The 23,231-nt window shown below is 40.9% G+C and overlaps 1 protein-coding gene across 1 annotated transcript in view; it reads left to right on the forward strand.

The window, feature by feature from the left end:
• Positions 1–23,231, forward strand: part of USP50 (ubiquitin specific peptidase 50) — a 48,820-nt gene that overhangs the window by 2,726 nt on the left and 22,863 nt on the right. Inside the window, exons 4-6 of the mRNA XM_082734818.1 lie at positions 2,497–2,706; positions 4,674–4,816; positions 8,191–8,323. Of these exons, the coding sequence (XP_082590944.1) occupies positions 2,497–2,706; positions 4,674–4,816; positions 8,191–8,323 (486 nt within the window). The remainder of the gene's footprint in view (positions 1–2,496; positions 2,707–4,673; positions 4,817–8,190; positions 8,324–23,231) is intronic.

The raw sequence follows: 23,231 nt of genomic DNA on the forward strand, positions 1-23,231 counted from the left end.
ACAAGTCCTGCCCCCTCTCTGCCAAGCACAGGTCCTGGAGTACTGCAGGGCACATTCAAGTTGTATTTGAATTGGTCTGTGTTTACCAAATAATCATCCGAATCACCTGGGAAGAGTTTTACAACACACATCCTAAGCCCCTCACTCAGTGTTACTGAATTAGAATGTCTTGGGCTGTCCCTTGGGAAAGCTCACATGGTGTTTCAAGTAATCATCAGGTGTGGGAACCACCAATCTGTTCCCTTTGCAAATAACATCTGCACAGACTAGTTTTTTTTTTTGAAGTGAAAATCTCATTTTTAAAAAATATATTCCTCGTGAGATATACAGAGCTTTACAATATACAACATGCAATATAACATACAGAGCTTTACAATACATGTTCTTTAAGTACAAACCCAAGAAAATATGAAGCTGGGTATCAAAGGAGACACCCAAACTGCAAAGTTTCATCTTCATGCCAAACATTCCAAACTGGAGTTCTTCACCGATCAGGATGTATCACTATTTAATAAAACGTGAGCTGGCCAGTTACGAAGGGTTTTACTCTTCTTTGTAAGACTCATTGTCTTCAGCCTTGATCTGAGTCACATACCCTCCAAAGATAGGTCCTTGGTTTTATGCAGTGTCCTTGTGCTGATGTTAGCTTACCTCATACTTCCCATCCAGGAAATGCTTTGGCAAAAGATCACAAACGATAACCATTAATCATTCTCCTCTGCAATTCTCAGTTCCATTTTTCATTTTTACTGCTACTAAGATACTCACGGTAGCACTTTTTTCTTTTTTTTTTTTTTAGCCAAAGGGTAGGGCGGTGGTCAGCAAAAACACGTAGGTCCTCATCTGCAGCCAATAAATAAATAGCATTCTCACTCCCAAGACCAGAGCTGGAATTAGGGGCATCAGAAGACCATCAGGTGGAAGACCTCGGCAGCAGAGCCTGATGAAAGCAGCAAGGGGGTGGGGGGGTGGGAACAGTGTGCATGGCTCAAAGCAGAGCTGGCTGTGGGCTAACGTGTCTTCCAAATGGACCCTCTAGTGAGGTGGTTCAGACACTGAGAAGTCAGGCTACGCTCCCAGGAATGGTACCCTTCAATGTGAGTGAAGTTCAAATCAGTCCGCAAGGCTAACTTGGGCTGCCTTAAGAATTTAAGATTTGCTCTTTTAAAAAAGTGTTTTCTAACAATAAAAGTAAAAGAGGGCCAATCTGAAGGGGCTGGAAGGAGGACAGTTTCCTCCATTTCACTCCTCCACCAGTCTGCATGACCGAAAGCTAGCTCAGAACCCTACTCAGCCTCTTCCCAGGAAGAACTGCCTCTAGGAGCCTACGCCACGTTATCACAGGCTGGAGTCTTCTGGGGCTCAGACATGTGTTTTCACAGGTTAGCATGTCATCATCCTCTGCTTCGCTGAAGGAGGAAAATAATTGAATGATCAGAAATCAAACCTAATAGATACCTTTATAAAAGGTTTTATGTATTTATTTGACAGGCACAGAAGAGAGGGAATACAAGCAGGGGGACTGGGAGAGGGAGAAGCAAGTTTCCTGCCGAGCATGGAGCCCGATGTGGGGCTCAATCCCAGAACCCTGGGACCATGACCTGAGCTGAAGGTAGATGCTTAATGACTGAGCCAGCCAGGTGCCCCCATTATATACCTTTTTTTTTTTTTTTTAAGATTTTATTTATTTGCTTAACAGACAGAGATCACAAGTAGGCAGAGAGGCAGGCAGAGGGAGAGAGGAGGAAGCAGGCTCCCCAAGGAGAAGACAGCCCGATGTGGGGCTTGATCCCAGGACCCTGGGATCATGACCTGAGCTGAAGGCAGAGGCATTAACCCACTGAGCCACCAAGGCACCCCAATATATACCTTTTTAAGAAAGATTTATTTAGAGAGACAGCATTGTGGGGGGGAGGGGCAGAGAGAGAATCTGAAGCCGACTGCTTCAGACTCCCCGCTGAGTGTGGATTTTTTTTTTCCCCATGCAGAGCCCACTGTGGAACCCCACTGGGGCTCCACACAGGGCTGGATCTCACAACCCTGAGATCGTGACCTGAACTGAAAGCTGGAGTCGTAGGCTTACCCTACTGAGCCACCCAGGCGCCCCACCTAACATGTATCCTTAAGAGGATCTGACTCTATGTATTGTCTAAATCCAAAACTAACTGGTTTCTGGGGGCACCTGGGTGGCTCAGTGGGTTAAAGCCTCTGCCTTCGGCTCAGGTCATGGTCCCAGAGTGCTGGGATCGAGCCCCACATCGGACTCTCTGCTCAGCAGGGAGCCTGCTTCCCCTCCTTTCTCTCTGCCTGCCTCTCTGCCTACTTGTGATCTCTGTCTGTCAAATAAAATAAATAAAATCTTTAAAAAAAAAAAAAAACTAACTGGTTTCTGGTAGCAATGTATCATCCTGATAGAAAAAAATGTCAAGTCATTCCATCAAAAGATTTTTTTGATAACCAAGAGTTGATCCGGGGCTAATTTGTTCCTTGATTCAGTACCATCGGAGAAGATCATCCGAGAAAGGGTCTATTCCAAGGTGCTGCAGGAAGGTTATTACCAGTGAGTCCTCCATCATCACACAGCTGTTTGAAGGGCAGCTCAACTATAGCTTCATGTGTTTGAAGTGTGAGAGCTGCACCTACAAGAATGAAGTCTTCACCGTCCTCTCTCTCCCCATTCCATCTGAATACGAGTGCTCTCTTCAGGTAGGGAGTGATTCTTGCTCCTGGATGCTCCCTCTCAGGGCTGTTCCCCACACTGTGTGTTATGAGGGTGCTGCTTTGTCACTTAAAGCAAATTGGAAGCCCATGAGGACAACATTTATAGCTGAAAGTGACTGTGAATTTGGTTGTAATCCTTTTTTTTCCCAAGTTTTTAAAATTAACATGTATTATTTGCCCTGGGGGTACAGGTCTGTGATTCGTCAGTCTTACACAATACACAGTGCTCACCACAACACACACCCTCCCCAACGTCCGTCACCCAGCCACCCCATCCTGCCCAGGCCCCTTCCCCTCTAGCAACCCTCAGTTTGTTTCCTGAGATTAAGAGTCTCTTATGGTTCGTCTCCCTCTCTGGTTTCATCTTGTTTCATTTTTCCCTCCCTTCCCCCACGATCCTCTGTTTTGTTTCTCAAATTCCTCCTATCAGTGAGATTATATGATAATTGTCTTTCTCTAACTGACTTAGTAATAACACCCTCTAGTTCCACCCACATTATTGCAAATATCTTGATTTCATATTTTGATGGCTGAATATAATTCCATTGTGTATGTATATGTATGTGTGTGTGTGTGTGTATTTATTTATCACATCATCTTTATCCATTCATCTGTTGATGGACATCTAGGTTCTTTCCATAGTTTGGCTATTGTGGACATTGCTGCTATCAACATGTGGGTGCACATGACCCTTCGGATCACTACATTTGTATCTTTGGGGTAAATACCCAGTAAATTTGTATCTTTGCTGGGTCCTAGGGTAGCTGTATTTTCAACTTTTTTTTTTTTTTAGATTTTATTTATTTATTTGACAGAGAGAAATCACAAGTAGATGGAGAGGCAGGCAGAGAGAGAGAGAGGGAGGAGGAAGCAGGCTCCCCGCTGAGCAGAGAGCCCGATGCGGGACTCGATCCCAGGACCCTGAGATCATGACCTGAGCCGAAGGGAGCAGCTTAACCCACTGAGCCACCCAGGCGTCCTGTATTTTCAACTTTTTGAGGAACCTCCATATTGTTTTCCAGAGTGGCTGCACCAGCTTGCATTCCCAGAATTCGGTGGTATTTCTAAATGTACTCATTAAAACAGCCTCACTGTAAAAGTGAAATGACAGGTGGGCTTTATTCAGTCTACTGAGATGGCTTGGTGCATATAGGGAATTTACCTCTTGAATTTTATTCACCGTCATACCTAAGATTAATCTGTAAATTGGAGTGGTTGTGAAAGGCAGAGAGCAGTAAGTTTCCCTGCAGAATAATACCCATTTGATTCTTCTACCTAAATTATGAAAGCACATCTGCGAAAAGTTTTCACATACCAGAATTGGAGAACAGAATCCTACTACTTATTTAGAAGTGGGCTTTGTTCTCAGAATAAATTGTTAAAGATGACTGGAAACAAATTCCCAAGAGACTAACATGTATACTGAACACATGATCTGTGCTCATCGTCCTTGTGAGGTTAGTGGCTGGCAGAGCTGGGGGTCTGGCTACACTCAGGGTGGCTCCCGTGCGCACAGGATCAAATTCTGTCCGTTCCACTGTCTTTATTACGGGCCACCCCCCAAAACACTGCATATGGTCATTTTTCAGTCTCTGGATCGCTTCTGTGATGAGACGCATAACATAAAACAGCTGCCTGACTTGGTTAGTGGAAACTGCACCGTCAATATTATTCTGAAATAAACCAGAAAGATTATAATGCTGACCCAGAGATTGGAAGTGAGATGGGCACTTGGATCCATTTCAGTAACTGAGGGAGAAAGAAGCCCCTCCTTCATCAGGTAGACTTTACAGCTGTGCAGGCTGCCGCTTGTGACGCTGGGACCTCCTGGGTATGTTGACTTTGAGGAAAGCGCTGAGGATCACTTTTCCACAGCTGTTGCAAAGTTGTAAACAGAGAACCCAAGTTGTCCTTGATCCAATGTAGTCACCAAATTTGTTTTTCCTCCACAGGACTGTCTCCAGTGTTTTTTTCAGCAAGACACACTGGCCTGGAATAACCAAATTCACTGTTCCTTCTGTGAAACCAAGCAAGAAACAGCTGTAAGAGCCAGTATCTCCAAGGCACCAAAAATAATTATCTTTCACTTAAAAAGGTATGGATTTTGGCATTTTGTGAGATTTTTTAAGCCTTTATCAAAATATCACATATCCTGCAGTTCACCCATTTAAAGTGTATAATTCAGGGGTGCCTGGGTGGTTCAGCTGGTTAAGTGTCCGACTGTTGGTTTTGGCTCAGGCTGTGATCTCAGGATCATGAGATCGAGCCCTGTGTTAGGCTCTGAGTGCTTGAGATGCTCTCTCCCTCTGCCCCTACAGCTTGTTCATGTTCTCTCTCTCTCAAATAAACAAAAATAAATAAAGTGTATAATTCAGTGGCATTCAGTTTATTACACTAATTTTTAAAAATCTGTGATAAAATGTATGTAACATAAAATCTGCCATTTTAACTTTTTTTATTGAACTCGAACAGTGTTATATTAGTTTCAGGTGTACAATAGTGATTCAGCAATTCTATACTTTACTCAGTGCCCATCACGATAAGTGTGCTCCTAATCCCCCTCACCTGTTTCACCAATCCCCCTCCCTTCCCCTCCTCTGGTAACCATTAGTTTTGTATTTGAATCTGTTTTTGTGGGCGTATGTGTTCGTCCTTTGTTCATTTGTTTTGTATCTTAAATTCCACACGGGGTATTTGTCTTTCTCTGACTGATTTTACTCAGATTTACACTCTTTAGATCCATCGTGTTGCAAATGACAAAATTTCATTCTTTTTTATGGTTGGGTAATATTCCACTGTATATATACACCACATTGTCTTTAGTCGTTCATCTATTCATAGACACTTACGTTGCTTCCATATCTTGGCTACTGTAAATAATGCTGCAATAAATAAAGGGGTACATATATCTTTTCGAATTAGTGTTTTTGTTTTCTTTGAGTAAAAACCCAGTAGTGGAATTACTGGTTCATATGGTAATTCTATTTTTAATTTTTTGAGGAAACTTCATACAGTTTTCCCCAGTGACCGCTCTAGTTTCACATTCCCACCAATGGTGCATGAGGGTTTTTCTCCGCATCTTCACCAATACTTGTTATTTCTTATCTTTTTAAATTTTAACCATTCTGACAGGTGGGAGGTGATACCTTACTGTGGTTTTGATTTGCATTTCCTTGATGAGTGATGCTGAGCATCTTTTCATGTGTCTGTTGGCCATCTGGATGTTTTCTTTGGAGAAATGTTTATTCAGATCCTCTGCCCTTTTCAAATTGGGTTTTGTTTTGTTTTGTTTCTTTTTAAGTAAACTGTACCCTGAGACCAAGAGTCCCACGCTTTACTGACTGAACCAGCCAGGGCCCTGGGATTATTTGTTTTTTGGATGAGTTGTGTAAGTTCTTTTTTGGTAGTTAGAAGTCTAACGTGAGTCTCACAAGGCTAAACTCAAAGTGTCTGTAGGGCTGCATTCCTTGCTAGAGGTTCTAGAGAACAATCTGATGCCTTCCCTTTCCAGCCAGAGGCTGCCCAAGTTCTTTGTGTTGTGACCCTTTCCTGCCATTTTCAAGCCCGCAGCCAATTTAATTGTATGATTCATTGGCATTCATCACATTCACAATATTGTGCAGAAATTACCCCTGCTTCCAAAATTTTTCATTTTTGTAGCAAGAATCCATCTGGGGGGATGTTCTGTATTTGTCACCACATTATATCAGGAGGCACATTGTAAAAGTTTGTCTCACTATTGGTGATGTTAAGTTTGACCCTGAGTTAAGGTAGTGACTCTAAGATCCCATCATTCAGAAAGGTCTAGTTTCCCCTCTGTAATCAGTGTGACTCTGGACTCTCGGATATTTTTAAACTTAATGGGCTTAATATCCAATACTATCATCATTCTTAATGTTTAAGTTGTTCAAAACTGGCCTGAGGGAGCTCCTTCAAGTCTGTTCCTCTGAGCCCATCAGTTAGTATATGTTTATTAAAGTATAATTGCAAGTATAAAATATCCTTCTTAGGCATACAGTTCTGTGAACTGTAACAAATCCATGCGGTCCTGTAACCATCAGAGCCAACATACAGACTATGTCCATCACGCCAAAAAGTTTCTCATGTTTTTTCATAATCTACCCTTTCTCCCACCCTCAGCCCCTGGAAAAGTCTGATCTGATTTCCATCTCTATAGTTTTACCTTTTCCAGAATGCCCTATGTTATACCATATGTTTGTGTGGTTTACTTCTCTCTCTCCCTCTCTCTTTCTTTTTTTGATTTAAACTTCTTTCACTTACCATAATGTTTCTGAGATTAATTCATTAATGGCAGAAGTTAATGGTTCTTTCTTTTTATTGCTGTGTAGAATTCCCTTTTGTGAATGTACCACACTTTTTTTTTTTTTTAAATTCAGTAGTCTTCACGCCCAGTGTGGGGCTTGAACTCGTGACCCTGACATCAGGAGTCACATGCTGTACCAACTAAGCCAGCCAGGCACCCCTTATATCATAATTGTTTATCCGTTCATCAGTTGATGAACATTTGGGTTGATTCCAACTTGTGGATGGTATGAACACAGCTGCAGTAAACGTTAGCATATAGGTTTTTATGTGGGTATAAGTCTTCATTTCTTTTGCTGTGATGCATAGGCATGGGATTGCTGGGTCAGATGGTATTCCCTTAGTTTTTGCAAACAAGTTTTCTTGCTTTTTGGCATGAGACTGTCTCAGGTTCACACACTAATTTCCCTGCACTAGACCTAAATCAGCCATTCAGTCATTTTTCCAAAAGAAACTTTGTTTACTTACTTCCCTACTTATTTACTTATTTAGAGGGGGGAGGGGCAGAGGGAAAGAGAGAGAGACAGCGAGTGAGCATTTAGGTAGGTTCCATGTCCAGCTCAGGGTGCAGTGTGGGGCTCCACCCCCAACCCTGAGATCATGAGCTGTGCCAACCCTGAGTTGGATGCTTAGCTGACTGAGCCACCCAAGTGCCACCGAAATTTATTTTTTAAAAAGCTCTAGGGAGTCTACTATGAGTTCATATTTGGGAGCTGTTGATCTATATAGCAAATGGAGAATGTGATAAGATTTTCAGAAAATTTTATATTAAAGATATATTGAAACCTCAGAGCTGGGAAACAGGACACTGCTGAGATAACAACGTGTTAAAAACCGAGTCAGTCAATGTGATTCCTACTCCCTGATGCCAAGCCTGGCTTTGTCCCTGTCTTCTTTTGTGCTGGACTCTGTGCCGTCTCACCCCTGGACTCACAGCCCAGGCACAGTTTCATTTCAGGTGACACTGTGGAGTTGCCCATTATTAATACACATAGAAAAGAAAGAAATGTATGTACAGGTCTGTGCCAAATTAGCTTTCCAAGAAATTCCTTCTAACTGTAGTTGGAATTTACCAAGGTATGTAGACTTCATTTACAAATGATTTAAAAACTTACTTTATATTTTGCACATTTATTCTCTCTCCAGATTTGACATTCTGGGCACAATGAAAAGGAAACTGAGAACAGACATTCATTACCCACTCACTAACTTGGACCTTACCCCTTACATTTGTCCAGTTTTTCGGAAACACCCGAAATATAACCTCTGTGCAGTGGTGGTAAGTAAAATACTATTTAAAACAGCACAAATTTAAAGAAAACTGAAGCATTATCTACTTGAACATCTACTCTCACCTTTCCCTTGCTTCTCCTATACTCTCTTTTTCAAAGCAAAATATATAGCCTGGAACTTTCTGTGTTGACTTCAAACAGTAGAATAACGAAAGAATAAAATGTTCTGTCCACAGCTTTGTTACTTTCCCTCCACTCACTGGCTATTTCAGATCGGAGGCATTTGCAAGTTGGGCTGTGGGGGCAGCAGAAGTTAGTATGGATAGCTTTATGTTGAATATTCGTGAGCCATTCTATGGCTAAAGTCCTCTGACACCCCACGCAGAATAGTCCCAAAGTCACTGCCTGTGTGCTTCCAGTCCTAAGGAAACTCTGGCTGGGTTGGGGAGGGGGTCCCCTTTGGCTCTAAGTCAACCATCACTATTGAGGATTCCCTGAAGGAAAGAAAACATGGAGTATAATTCAGACCAAATCACCAAGAACTTCCCACAACATCAAACAGCCCCAGGCACCAAGCCATTCTCCAGGTTTCTGTTCCGGATCACAGTGTTAAGAGTCTTTAGAACCTGGAGGTCCAGTGTGGTGCACAGCAGATGGTGCACAAAATGTTAGTCCTGCTCTTTAACCTCTTTCACATCTCAGAACCATAACTTCAACCTTTAAAAAATAATCCTTTTTTTTTTTTCTTTTTATTTCAAGCCTTGACATTCCCCCTCTTTCTCATTTATCCTGACCTCATAGGAGCTTTTCCTTCTCTCATTTCCCTCCTGGAGATCTAAAGTGATGTCCTCTTCTCTGTCATATCAAATATAGACTCTACTGTGGATTCCAAAAGGAGCTGCCCTCTTGTATTTCACTGTTTACATTTCTCATTACATGTTTCTTCTTTAAGAAAATCCAAGAGACAGAAAGTTGAATTTGTCAAAAAAAAGTATGTAATTATCTACATCATGAGAAGATAGACATTTGTAAAAAGAGTCACCCCAAGCCTCCTATAAATTTGTGATCTTTCTAGTGTTTAAATCATTATTAACTGAGGGGCCAAAAATTGGTTTCCAAAGAGAAATAGATTTAGAATTTAGAATCAACTGCCAGATGATGATGGAAAATCAGCTGATAATCTTATTGGGGTTCCTTGTACACAACAGGCTGTTTTCTCATGCTGTTTTTAAGATTCTCTCCTTATCTTTCACTTTTGACCTTTAATTTTATTTAATAATTTAATTTTTTGAGGTGGGGAACAGAGGGAGAGGGAGTAAGAGAATTTTTTTAAAAACTTATTTATTTGACAGAGAGATCACAAGCAGGCAGAGAGGCAGGCAGAGAGAGGGGGAAGCAGGCTCCCTGCTGAGCAGAGAGCCCAAAGTGGGGCTAGAACCCAGGACCCTGAGATCATGACCTGAGCTGAAGGCAGAGGCTTAACCCACTGAGCCACCCAGGTGCCCAGAAATAAGAGAATCTTAAGCAGGCTCAATGTCCAGCACCAATATAGTACAGACTCAACGTGGGGCTCAGGACACTGAGATCATGACCTGAGCTGAAATCAGGAGTAGGACTTTTGACCAACTGAGCCATCCAGGTGTCCCCACTTTTGACATTTTAATTATAATGTGTGTTGGTATGGGTCTCTTTGAAAATCTCTGGACCTGGATTGTCTGTTTCTTTCCCCAAGTTAGAAAATTTTTCAGTCATTATTTCTTAAAATAAGTTTTCTTCCCCTTTCTCTCCCTCTTCCTTCTGGAACCCCCATCATGCGAATGTTAGTCTGTTCAGTGTTATGCCATAAGTCCCTTAGCTCTCTTCATTTTAAAATTTCATTTATTTTTGGGACACCTGGGTGGCTCAGTTGGTTAAGCAGCTGCCTTCCGCTCAGGTCATGATCCCAGCGTCCTGGGATCGAGTCCCACATCGGGCTCCTTGCTCCGCAGGGAGCCTGCTTCTCCATCTGACTCTGCCTTCCACTCTGTCTGCCTGTGCTCGCTCTCGCTTGCTCTCTCTGACAAATAAATAAAATCTTTTAAAAAAATTTTTCATTTATTTTTGTTGTTGTTGCTCTGACTGGGTGAATTCCACTGCCCTGTCTTTAAGTTAACTGACCCTTTTGTTCTGCCTCAGCTAGTCGCTGCTGAACCCTTCCTGTATTTTTCAGTTCAGTTACAGTGTTCTTCACCTCTATGACTTCTGTTTGCTACTTTCTTCTATTTTCTGTCGAAGTTCTCACTGTGTTCATTCATTCAGTTCCTGAGTTTGGTGAGCATTTTTATGACCGATACTTTAAACTCTTAATAAGGTAAATTACTTACCTCTGTTTCATTAAGGTCTTTTCTGGGGTTATCTTGTTTTTCTAAGACATATTTCTCTTTTATTTTGCTTAATTTCCTGTGTTGGTTTCTGTACAACAGAAGCAACGGCCACCTCCTGTAGCCTTGAAGAAATGGCTGTATACAGCGCAGGAACCTTACTGTTTAACCATGCCCTAGCTTTTGTCTTTCAACTATTTGTGATTATCCAAGCAGCCTATTTGATTTTTGATGGTTCCCAGTAGTTGACAGTGCTAAATGTCCCAAAGGGGAGGATCTCGGTCAGCAGCTAGATTTAGGCATACTGGAAGCCAGACCCTCGGACAGCAGCTTTTAAAGTATGACAGTACATACCTACAGTTCTGTGGGACCACATGCATAAAGGCTTGCTGGCCACCAAAGGCCGGACAATCTGGAGGTGTTCCTTGGGCAACAGTTGGGGAAATCAGGACCCCAGATGAATGTAGAAGCTCCCTCCTGAGAGACAGCAGTAAGTTGTAGCAAGGTAGAGGGAGAACACAAAGATGGCATCTACCAGCCCAGGGCCTGGACGGCACCTCTGCTGGACCCTAGTTGTGTGCCAAACCTAAAGCCTTCTCCTCAGGCTTCATGAAGCCCCAGGAGAAGCAAATAGGCCTCTTTCACAGAAAGACTGGGCGTGTATGTCATTCTGCCATCTGTCTGTCCAGTGCCCTGGGGGTGATAGCCAGCCAGGAACTGTCTCTGATGGTTATAATCCTGTAGGACCCAGGAACACAAGCCGCCGTGCCCACCAGAGCCAGGCAGTTATAGAGAATCCCTTGGTTGGTATTCACAAAAACCAGGGCACCAGACATGGGTTAAAGCTCCACTCTGGGAAACATCAGCACTCTGGAGCATGGAGCGGGGAGGGCAGGGAGGGGGTCTTGAAGATGGCTCCCGCTGGCCAGCAGGACTCTCCACGTGTGCTGCATTAGATGCCTGCCTTTCAGGCCAGGGCTTTGAAATTAGCAAATGAGCCGCATTCACCTAATGCTGCAATTGGCTGCCTCTTGCACCCTGGGACAAGCGAGTCTGAACCCTTTAAGAGCTGCGATAGCTCGCTATAGCCTTGTGGGTCTCATGGATGCAAGCGGTGCTGGGTTTTGGTGTGTTCCTGGGAGGAGGTGAGCCTAGGATTCTACCGTCGCTGTCTTGGGTGAGTATCCCTTTTTTCTTGTTTTTTTTTTAAAGGGAATAATCAAGAATAATGCTTGCTGTGTTTTAGTAGCTGTACTTTGTCAGGTAATTGATACTTCCTTCTATTTTGATTTTGCTAACACTTTTTGTGCGTGTTTGTAAAGGGGGTGATTTTATTAAATCTGTGTCTCTACAACAACTGGGAAATGGCCCTCCTGAACCCTTTTTAATTGTTAATATGTTGGATTATATTTATAGATGTTCCAACTTATCTACCCTTTATTTTTGTTACTCTTGTGCTGCTGGGATAAATACTATTTGGTCATTATTATCTGAGATGTATTTTGCTTGATTTGGTTTACCACACTTTAAGATTTTTGCAATAGTCTCTCGAATGAGCTTTATCTCTGCTTCCTTATACCCTTTGTCTAGAAACTTATCATAGCCTTATACACAAACTTCTATACGAAAGGAAGAAAAGCTCCTCTAACTCAGGAGGTTAGAGGAGCTTTTCTTCCTTTCGTATAGAAGTTTGTGTATAAGGCTAGGAGGTTAGAGGAGCTTTTCTTCCTTTCGTATAGAAGTTTGTGTATAAGGCTATGATAAGTTTCTTTACAAATTGATAGAACTTACCTGTAAACGCCTCTGGGCATGCGTTCCCCTTTGAGGGGTGATTGTTAACTCCTGGTATAATTTCTTTAATGCTTGTAGGTCTATACAGGCTTTGTATTTTCTTCTTCCATCGGTTTGGTAAGTTATAATTTCCTGTGTATTTGTCCATTTCATCCGAGTGTTCAGTTTTCTGGCATAACTTTTTTTGGGTATTAAAAATTTTTTAAATTTGGGTGCGCCTGGGTGGCTCAGCGGGTTAAAGCCTCTGCCTTCGGCTCAGGTCATGATCCCAGGGTCTTGGGATCAAGCCCCACATCGGGCTCTCTGCTTGGCGGGGAGCCTGCTTCCTCCTCTCTCTCTGCCTGTCTCTCTGCCTATTTGTGATTTCTGTCTGTCAAATAAATAAAATAAAATCTTAAAAAAAATTTTTTTAAAATTTCTGCTGGATCTGTAGATATCTGTACTTCTTTCATTTCTAATTTTATGTACTTAATATTGTTTTGTATTTTTTCTTGATTAATCTTATGTCTATATTGTTGAAGCCTTTTCAAAGGACCAACTTTTGATTTTTGATCCTCCTTATTATATCTTTGTTTTCTGGTTCATTAATCTAATTTTATTATCTATTTCCACTTAGGTTCATTCTCTGTCTTACTGTTTTTAATTGGGAACTTAGTTCATTAACATTCACTCTCTTCTTTCATATATAAGCCTTAAAACTCAAAAGTTTCTCTGGATAATACTTTCACTGCCTACCACATTTTAAATTCTAGAACCATTGAATACAAAATAGAGAGGGTAATAATCATCCGTTACCAGCATTATAGATGAGCTATCAATTCACCTGTAACACCTGGCCCACTCTGCTCCCTGGACCATATTATCTTTGTATTATATCTCTCTTTTTTTTTTTAACTTAATTTTTAAAATTTTTTTTATAAACATATATTTTTATCCCCAGGGGTACAGGTCTGTGAATCACCAGGTTTACACACTTCACAGCACTCACCAAAGCACATACCCTCCCCAATGTCCATAATACCACCCCCCTTCTCCCAACCCCCCTCCCCCCAGCAACCCTCAGTTTGTTTTGTGAGATTAAGAGTCACTTATGGTTTGTTTCCCTCCCAATCCCATCTTGTTTCATTTATTCTTCTCGTACCCACTTAAGCCCCCATGTTGCATCACCACTTCCTCATATCAGGGAGATCATATGATAGTTGTCTTTCTCTGCTTGACTTATTTCGCTAAGCATGATACGCTCTAGTTCCATCCATGTTGTCACAAATGGCAAGATGTCATTTCTTTTGATGGCTGCATAGTATTCCATTGTGTATATATACCACATCTTCTTGATCCATTCATCTGTTGATGGACATCTAGGTTCTTTCCATAGTTTGGCTATTGTGGACATTGCTGCTATAAACATTCGGGTGCCTGTGCCCCTTTGGATCACTACATTTGTATCTTTAGGGTAAATACCCAATAGTGCAATTGCTGGGTCATAGGGCAGTTCTATTTTCAACATTTTGAGGAACCTCCATGCTGTTTTCCAGAGTGGCTGCACCAGCTTGCATTCCCACCAACAGTGTAGGAGGGTTCCCCTTTCTTCGCATCCTTGCCAGCATCTGTCATTTCCTGACTTGTTGATTTTAGCCATTCTGACTGGTGTGAGGTGATATCTCATTGTGGTTTTGATTTGTATTTCTCTGATGCCGAGTGATATGGAGCACTTTTTCATGTGTCTGTTGGCCATCTGGATGTCTTCTTTGCAGAAATGTCTGTTCATGTCCTCTGCCCATTTCTTGATTGGATTATTTGTTCTTTGGGTGTTGAGTTTGCTAAGTTCTTTATAGATTCTGGACACTAGTCCTTTATCTGATATGTCGTTTGCAAATATCTTCTCCCATTCTGTCACTTGTCTTTTGGTTTTGTTAACTGTTTCCTTTGCTGTGCAAAAGCTTTTGATCTTGATGAAATCCCAATAGTTCATTTTTGCCCTTGCTTCCCTTGCCTTTGGCGTTGTTCCTAGGAAGATGTTGCTGCGGCTGAGGTTGAAGAGGTTGCTGCCTGTGTTCTCCTCAAGGATTTTGATGGATTCCTTTCTCACATTGAGATCCTTCATCCATTTTGAGTCTATTTTTGTGTGTGGTGTAAGGAAATGGTCCAATTTCATTTTTCTGCATGTGGCTGTCCAATTTTCCCAGCACCATTTATTGAAGAGGCTGTCTTTTTTCAATTGGACATTCTTTCCTGCTTTGACGAAGATTAGTTGACCATAGAGTTGAGGGTCTATTTCTGGGCTCTCTATTCTGTTCCATTGATCTATGTGTCTGTTTTTGTGCCAGTACCATGCTGTCTTGATGATGACAGCTTTGGAATAGAGCTTGAAGTCCGGAATTGTGATGCCACCAATGTTGGCTTTCTTTTTCAATATCCCTTTGGCTATTCGAGGTCTTTTCTGGTTCCATATAAATTTTAGAATTATTTGTTCCATTTCTTTGAAAAAGATGGATGGTACTTTGATAGGAATTGCATTAAATGTGTAGATTGCTTTAGGTAGCATAGACATTTTCACAATATTTATTCTTCCAATCCAGGAGCATGGAACATTTTTCCATTTCTTTGTGTCTTCCTCAATTTCTTTCATGAGTACTTTATAGTTTTCTGAGTATAGGTTCTGTGTCTCTTTGGTTAGGTTTATTCCTAGGTATCTTATGGTTTTGGGTGCAATTGTAAATGGGATTGACTCCTTAATTTCTCTTTCTTCTGTCTTGCTGTTGGTGTAGAGAAATGCAACTGATTTCTGTGCATTGATTTTATATCCTGACACTTTACTGAATTCCTGTATAAGTTCTAGCAGTTTTGGAGTGGAGTCTTTTGGGTTTTCCACATATGGTATCATATCATCTGCGAAGAGTGATAATTTGACTTCTTCTTTGCCGATTTGGATGCCTTTAATTTCCTTTTGTTGTCTGATTGCTGAGGCTAGGACCTCTAGTACTATGTTGAATAGCAGTGGTGATAATGGACATCCCTGCCGTGTTCCTGACCTTAGCGGAAAAGCTTTCAGTTTTTCTCCATTGAGAATGATATTTGCGGTGGGTTTTTCAGAGATGGCTTTGATGATATTGAGGTATGTGCCCTCTATCGCTACACTTTGAAGAGTTTTGATCAGGAAGGGATGCTGTACTTTGTCAAATGCTTTTTCAGCATCTATTGAGAGTATCATATGGTTCTTGTTCTTTCTTTTATTGATGTGTTGTATCACATTCATTGATTTGTGGATGTTGAACCAACCTTGCAGCCCTGGAATAAATCCCACTTGGTTGTGGTGAATAATCCTTTCGATGTACTGTTGAATCCTATTGGCTAGTATTTTGTTGAGTATTTTCGCATCTGTGTTCATCAAGGATATTGGTCTATAGCTCTCTTTTTTGGTGGGATCCTTTTGTTGTCTGATTGCTGAGGCTAGGACCTCTAGCACTATGTTGAATAGCAGTGGTGATAATGGACATCCCTGCCGTGTTCCTGACCTTTGGGATCAAGGTGATGCTGGCCTCATAAAATGAGTTTGGAAGTTTTCCTTCCATTTCTATTTTTTGGAACAGTTTCAGGAGAATAGGAATTAGTTCTTCTTTAAATGTTTGGTAGAATTCCCCCGGGAAGCCGTCTGGCCCTGGGCTTTTGTTTGTTTGGAGATTTTTAATGACTGTTTCAATCTCCTTACTGGTTATGGGTCTGTTCAGGCTTTCTATTTCTTCCTGGTTCAGTTGTGGTAGTTTATATGTTTCTAGGAATGCATCCATTTCTCCCAGATTGTCAAATTTATTGGCGTAGAGTTGCTCATAGTATGTTCTTATAATAGTTTGTATTTCTTTGGTGTTAGTTTTGATTTCTCCTCTTTCATTCATGATTTTATTTATTTGGGTCCTTTCTCTTTTCTTTTTGATAAGTCTGGCCAGGGGTTTATCAATTTTATTAATTCTTTCAAAGAACCAGCTCCTAGTTTCGTTGATTTGTTCTATTGTTTTTTTGGTTTCTATTTCATTGATTTCTGCTCTGATCTTTATGATTTCTCTTCTCCTGCTGGGCTTAGGGTTTCTTTCTTGTTCTTTCTCCAGCTCCTTTAGGTGTAGGGTTAGGTTGTGTACCTGAGACCTTTCTTGTTTCTTGAGAAAGGCTTGTACCGCTATATATTTTCCTCTCAGGACTGCCTTTGTTGTGTCCCACAGATTTTGAACCGTTGTATTTTCATTATCATTTGTTTCCATGATTTTTTTCAATTCTTCTTTAATTTCCTGGTTGACCCACTCATTCTTTAGAAGGATGCTGTTTAGTCTCCATGTATTTGGGTTCTTTTCAAACTTCCTCTTGTGATTGAGTTCTAGCTTTAGAGCATTGTGGTCTGAAAATATGCAGGGAATGATCCCAATCTTTTGATACTGGTTGAGTCCTGATTTAGGACTGAGGATGTGATCTATTCTGGAGAATGTTCCATGTGCACTAGAGAAGAATGTGTATTCTGTTGCTTTGGGATGAAATGTTCTGAATATATCTGTGATGTCCATCTGGTCCAGTGTGTCGTTTAAGGCCTTTATTTCCTTGCTGATCTTTTGCTTGGATGATCTGTCCATTTCAGTGAGGGGAGTGTTAAAGTCCCCTACTATTATTGTATTATTGTTGATGTGTTTCTTTGATTTTGTTATTAATTGGTTTATATAGTTGGCTGCTCCCACGTTGGGGGCATAGATATTTAAAATTGTTAAATCTTCTTGTTGGACAGACCCTTTGAGTATGATATAGTGTCCTTCCTCATCTCTTATTATAGTCTTTGGCTTAAAATCTAATTGATCTAAGGATTGCCACTCCTGCTTTCTTCTGATGTCCATTAGCATGGTAAATTCTTTTCCACCCCCTCACTTTAAATCTGGAGGTGTCTTCGGGCTTAAAATGAGTTTCTTGGAGGCAACATATAGATGGGTTTTGTTTTTTTATCCATTCTGATACCCTGTGTCTTTTGACAGGGGCATTTAGCCCATTCACATTCAGGGTAACTATTGAGAGATATGAATTTAGGGCCATTGTATTGCCTGTAAGGTGACTGTTACTGTATATGGTCTCTGTTCCTTTCTGATCTACCACTTGTAGGCTCTCTCTTTGCTTAGAGGACCCCTTTCAAGATTTCCTGTAGGGCTGGTTTGTTTGCAAATTCTTTCAGTTTTTGTTTGTCCTGGAAGCTTTTAATCTCTCCTTCTATTTTCAATGATAGCCTAGCTGGATATAGTATTTCTCGTTTAGTGCTCTGAAAATATCATGCCAGCTCTTTCTGGCCTGCCAGGTCTCTGTGGATAAGTCAGCTGCCAATCTAATATTTTTACCATTGTATGTTACAGACTTCTTTTCCCGGGCTGCTTTCAGGATTTTCTCTTTGTCACTGAGACTTGTAAATTTTACTATTAGGTGACGGGGTGTGGGCCTATTCTTATTGATTTTGAGGGGCATTCTTTGAACCTCCTGAATTTTGATGCTCGTTCCCTTTGCCATATTGGGGAAATTCTCCCCAATAATTCTCTCCAGTATACCTTCTGCTCCCCTCTCTCTTTCTTCTTCTTCTGGAATCCCAATTATTCTAATGTTGTTTCGTCTTATGGTGTCATTTATCTCTCGAATTCTCCCCTGGTGGTCCAGTAGCTGTTTGTCCCTCTTTTGCTCAGCTTCTTTATTCTCTGTCATTTGGTCTTCTATATCACTAATTCTTTCTTCTGCCTCATTTATCCTAGCAGTGAGAGCCTCCATTTTTGATTGCACCTCCTTAATAGCTTTTTTGATTTCAACTTGGTTAGATTTTAGTTCTTTTATTTCTCCAGAAAGGGCTTTTATATCTCTCGAGAGGGTTTCTCTAATATCTTCCATGCCTTTTTCGAGCCCGGCTAGAACCTTTAGAATTGTCATTTTGAACTCTAGATCTGACATATTACCAATGTCTGTATTGATTAGGTCCCTAGCCTTCGGTACTGCCTCTTGTTCTTTTTTTTGTGTTGAATTTTTCCGTCTTGTCATTTTGTCCAGATAAGAGTATATGAAGGGGCAAGTAAAATACTAAAAGGGTGGCAACAACCCCAGGAAAATATGCTTTAACCAAATTAGAAGAGATCCAAAATCGTGAGGGGGGAGAAAGGGGATAAAAAGAGGTTCAAAAAGGAAGAAAAAAAAAAAAGAAAAAAGAAAAAAAAAGAGAAGAATTAAAAAAAAAGAAAACACCTAAGAAAAATATAAAAAAGAAAAAATATATATATTAGATAAACTAGTAAAAAATCGTTAAAAAAGAAAAAGGTAACAGTTAAAAAAAAAATTTTACCCGAAGGTGAGAAAAAAAAAAACAAAAACTGAAAAAGAAAAAAATTAAATTAACTGCAAGACTAAAAAAAAATCACAGGGAAAAAGCCATGAGTTCCGTGCTTGGCTTTCTCCTCCTCTGGAATTCTGCTGCTCTCCTTGGTATTGAAACCGCACTCCTTGGTAGGTGAACTTGGTCTCGGCTGGATTTCTTGTTGATCTTCTGGGGGAGGGGCCTGTTGTAGTGATTCTCAAGTGTCTTTGCCCCAGGCGGAATTACACCGCCCTTACCCGGGTGAGTAATCCCACCCGCTTGGGTTTGCTTTCATGAGCTTTTGTTCCCTGAGCGCTTTCCGTAGAGTTCTGGAGGACTGGGAATACAAATGGCGGCCTCCTGGTCTCCAGCCTGGAGGAGCCGAGAGCCCAGGGCCGCACTCCTCAGTGCGCCCTCAGAGAACAGCGCCCAGTTACTCCCGTCTGCCTGACCTCCGGCCGCGCTCCGAGCTCACCGAGCCTGCGACCGGTTCAAGGTCACCCCGAGCTGCGAGCTTACTGTCAGCTCTGTCTCTGTAGCCGGCTTTCCCGTTCCAATACCCACAAGCTCTGCGACACTCAGACACCCCCGATCCTTCTGTGACCCTGCGGGACCTAAGGCCACGCTGACCCCGCGTGTGCTTCGCCCCCAGTAGCCTCTGGAGCGATGTCCCTCAGTGGAACAGACTTTTAAAAGTCCTGATTTTGTGCTCTGTTGCTCCGCCGCTTGCAGGGAGCCGGCCCCTCCCCCCGGGGTCTATTTTCCCGTTGCTTTGGATTCACTTCTCCGCCGGTCCTACCTTTCAGAAAGTGGTTGTTTTTCTGTTTCCAGAATTGCTGTTCTTCTTCTCTTCGATCTGCCGATGGATTTTCAGGTGTTTGCAATCTTTAGATAAGCTATCTAGCTGATCTCCGGCTAGCTGAAGCAGTCTCAGCGTGCTACTTCTCCGCCATCTTGACTCCTCCCGTATTACATATCTCTTATGCATTAGTTTTATTGTGTTAAAAGATTATGATCTGTATGAATCCAATTCTTTTATATCTGTTGAGGCTTGTGTTTGTCTGTTTATAGGAGCCAGCTTCCTTATGTCCTGGAAGTTAAATTTGTGTTATTCAAAGCTATCTCAACCGTTTTTTTGTTTGTTTGACTAATTGGTGGTTGAAAGAAATGTGTTGAAATCTTTATTCATTTTGTTGAGAACAATCATAAATGATGCTGTAGTTTTTAGTAGCTACACTTTATCAGGGTATGGATTTTTCCTTTTCTCTGGTTTTGCTAATAGTTTTGTGCATGTTTGTAAAGGCATTGAATTTTATTAAACTTTTTCCCCACAACAATTGAGATGCTTTGGTTTTCCTGAAATCTTTATAATCTGTTAATATGGTCAATTACATTTACAGATTTTCTAATTTTACTATATTTTCCTTGCTGGGATAAATACTATTTGGTCATTTTAAATTTTTTTATTTAAATTCAATTAATTAACACATAATGTATTATTACTTTCAGAGGTAGAGATCAGTGATTCATCAGTCTTATATAATACCTATGCTCTAATGTCCGTCATCCAGTTACTCCAACCCCTCTACCTCAGCCCTCCAGCAACCTTCATTTTGTTTCCTATGATTAAGAGTTTTTTACGGTTTATCTCCCTCTCTGGTTTCATCTTGTTTTGTCTCTTTTTCTCTTCCCCTATATTCCTCTGTTTTGTTTCTTAAATTCCCCATATGAGTGAGATCATGTGATAATTGTCTTTCTCTAAGACTCATTTGCTTAGCCTGATACCCTCTAGTTCCATTTTGCTTAGCCTGATACCCTCTAGTTCCATCCATTTTATTATAGCTATTTTGCAAATGGCAAAATTTCGTTTTTTGATGTCAGAGTAGTATTCCATTGTGTGTGTGTGTGTGTGTGTGTGTATATATATATATATATATATACCGCATCTTCTTTATTCATTCATCTATCAGTGGACATCTGGGCTCTTCCCACAGTTAGCTATTGTGGACATTACTGCTATAAACATTGAGGTGCAGATCCCCTTTCATTTAACTACATTTGTATCTTTGGGGTAAATCCCTGATAGTGCAATTGCTGGGTCATAGGGCAGTTCTATTTTCAACTTTTTGAGGACCCTCCATACTGTTTTCCAGAGTGGCTCCACCAGCTTGCATTCCCACCAACACTGTAGGAGGGTTCCCCTTTCTTTGCATCCTCGCCAACATCTGTTGTTTCCCGACTTGTTAATTTTAGTCATTCTGACTGGTGTGAGCTGGTATCTCTTTGTGCTTTTGATTTGTATTTCCATGATGCTGAGTGATGTTGAGCATTTTTTCATGTGTCTGTTGGCCATCTGGATGTCTTCCTTGCAGAAATGTCTGTTCATGTCTTCTGCCCAATTCTTGATTGGATTATTCTTCAGGTGTTGAGTTTGGTAAGTTCTTCACAGATTTTTGGATACTAGCCCTTCATCTGATATGTCATTTGCAAATATCTTTTCCCATTGTGTTGGTTGTCTTTTGGTTTTGTTGACTATTGCCTTCACTATGCAAAAGCTTTTTATCTTGATGAAGTCCTAGTAGTTCATTTTAAATAAACTTTTTTTTAAAGATTTATTTATTTGACACAGAGAGATCACAAGTAGGCAGAGAGGCAGGCAGAGAGAGAGAGTAGAAGGAAGCAGGTTCCTTGCTGAGCAGGGAGCCCCATGTGGGGCTTGATCCCAGGACCCTGGGATCATGACCCGAGCTGAAGCCACCCAGGTGCCCCCCCTAGTAGTTCATTTTAAATCTTTGTATACTTACCTTTGGAGACGTGTCCAGCAAGAAGCCATTGCAGCCAAAGTCACAGAGCTTGCTGCCTGTGTTCTCCTCTAGGATTTTGGTGGATTCCTGTCTCACAATGAGGTCTTTCATCCATTTGAGTCTATTTTTGTGTGTAAGGAAATGGTATAGTTTTATTCTTCTGCCTGTGGCTGTCCAATTTTCCCAACACCGCTTGTTGAAGAGACTCTTTTTTCCATTAGATATTCTTTCCTGCTTTGTCAAAGATTAGTTGACCATAGAGTTGAGGATCCATTTCTGGGTTCTCTATTCTGTTCTATTGATTTAGGTGTCTGTTTTTGTGCCAGTAGCATACTGTCTTGATGATCAGAGCTTTCTAACGGAGCTTGAAGTCTGGAATTGTGAGGCCACCAATTTTGGTTTTCTTATTCAACATTCCTTTGGCTATTCATGGTCTTTTCTGGTTCCATACAAATTTTAGGATTATTTCTTTTAGTTCCGTGAAAGAAAGTTGGTATTTCGATAGGGGTTGCATTGAATGTATAGATTGTTCTAGGTAGCATAGAGATTCTAACAATATTTGTTCTTTCAATCCATCTTTCATCAGTGTTTTATAGTTTTCAGAGTACTGGTCTTTCACCCCTTTGGTTAAGTTTATTCCTAGGTATTTTATAGTTCTGGTGTAGTTGTAAATGGAATTGTTTTCTTTCTTTTTTTTTTTTTTTTAAGATTTTATTTATTTATTTGACAGACAGAGATCACAAGTAAGCAGGGAGGTAGGCAGAGAGAGGAGGAAGCAGGCTCCCTGCCAAGCAGAAAGCCCGATATGGGGCTCGATCCCAGGGCACTGGGATCATGATCTGATCCAAAGGCAGAGGCTTTAACCCACTGAGCCACCCAGGCACCCCTGGAATTGTTTTCTGTGGCTAGAACTTTCCTGTACTATGTTGAATAAAACTGAGAACCGACATTCTTGTCTTGTTCCTGACCTTAGGAGGAAGCTCTTACGTTGTTCCCATTGGGTGGCTCAGATGGTTAAGCCTTTGCCTTTGGCTCAGGTCATGATCTCTGGGTCCTGGGATCAAGCCCCATGTTGAGCTCCCACCTCAGCGGGGAGTCTGCTTTTCCTTCTCCCTCTGCCTCTCTCTCTAATGAATAAATAAAATCTTAAAAAAAAAAAAAAGGATGATTGTTAGCAACCAGTTATACAACATTTATTATGTGGCAAATATCGATTGCTTTATATATTTGAAAAATATGTTGTCTCTGGATTTTCACTTATGGCCTTTATTATGTTGAGATTATTGTTCCCTCTAAGCCTACTTTGCAGAGTGTTGTTATGAGTGAATAAAGTATTTGGTCAAATGCTTTTTCTGTATCTATTGGAGTGATCATATAGTTTTTATCATTTCTCTTATTGATGAAATGAATAACACTGATTGTTTTGCAAATTATGAATGACCTTGCATCCTAGTATTGAATCCACTTGTTTGTGGTATATGATTTTTTAAATGTGCTGTTTGATTTGGTTTGCTAATATTTTGTTGAGGATTTTTGGATCTATAGTCCTGAGAGATATTGGCCTATAGTTTTCTCTTATTGATTTTTTTAAAACTGATTTTAGGATCAGGACAATATTTGCCTCATAGAATGAATTTTAAAATTTCGT

The sequence above is a fragment of the Mustela nivalis genome (assembly GCF_964662115.1).
Source record: "Mustela nivalis genome assembly, chromosome: 6".
NCBI lineage: Eukaryota > Metazoa > Chordata > Mammalia > Carnivora > Mustelidae > Mustela > Mustela nivalis.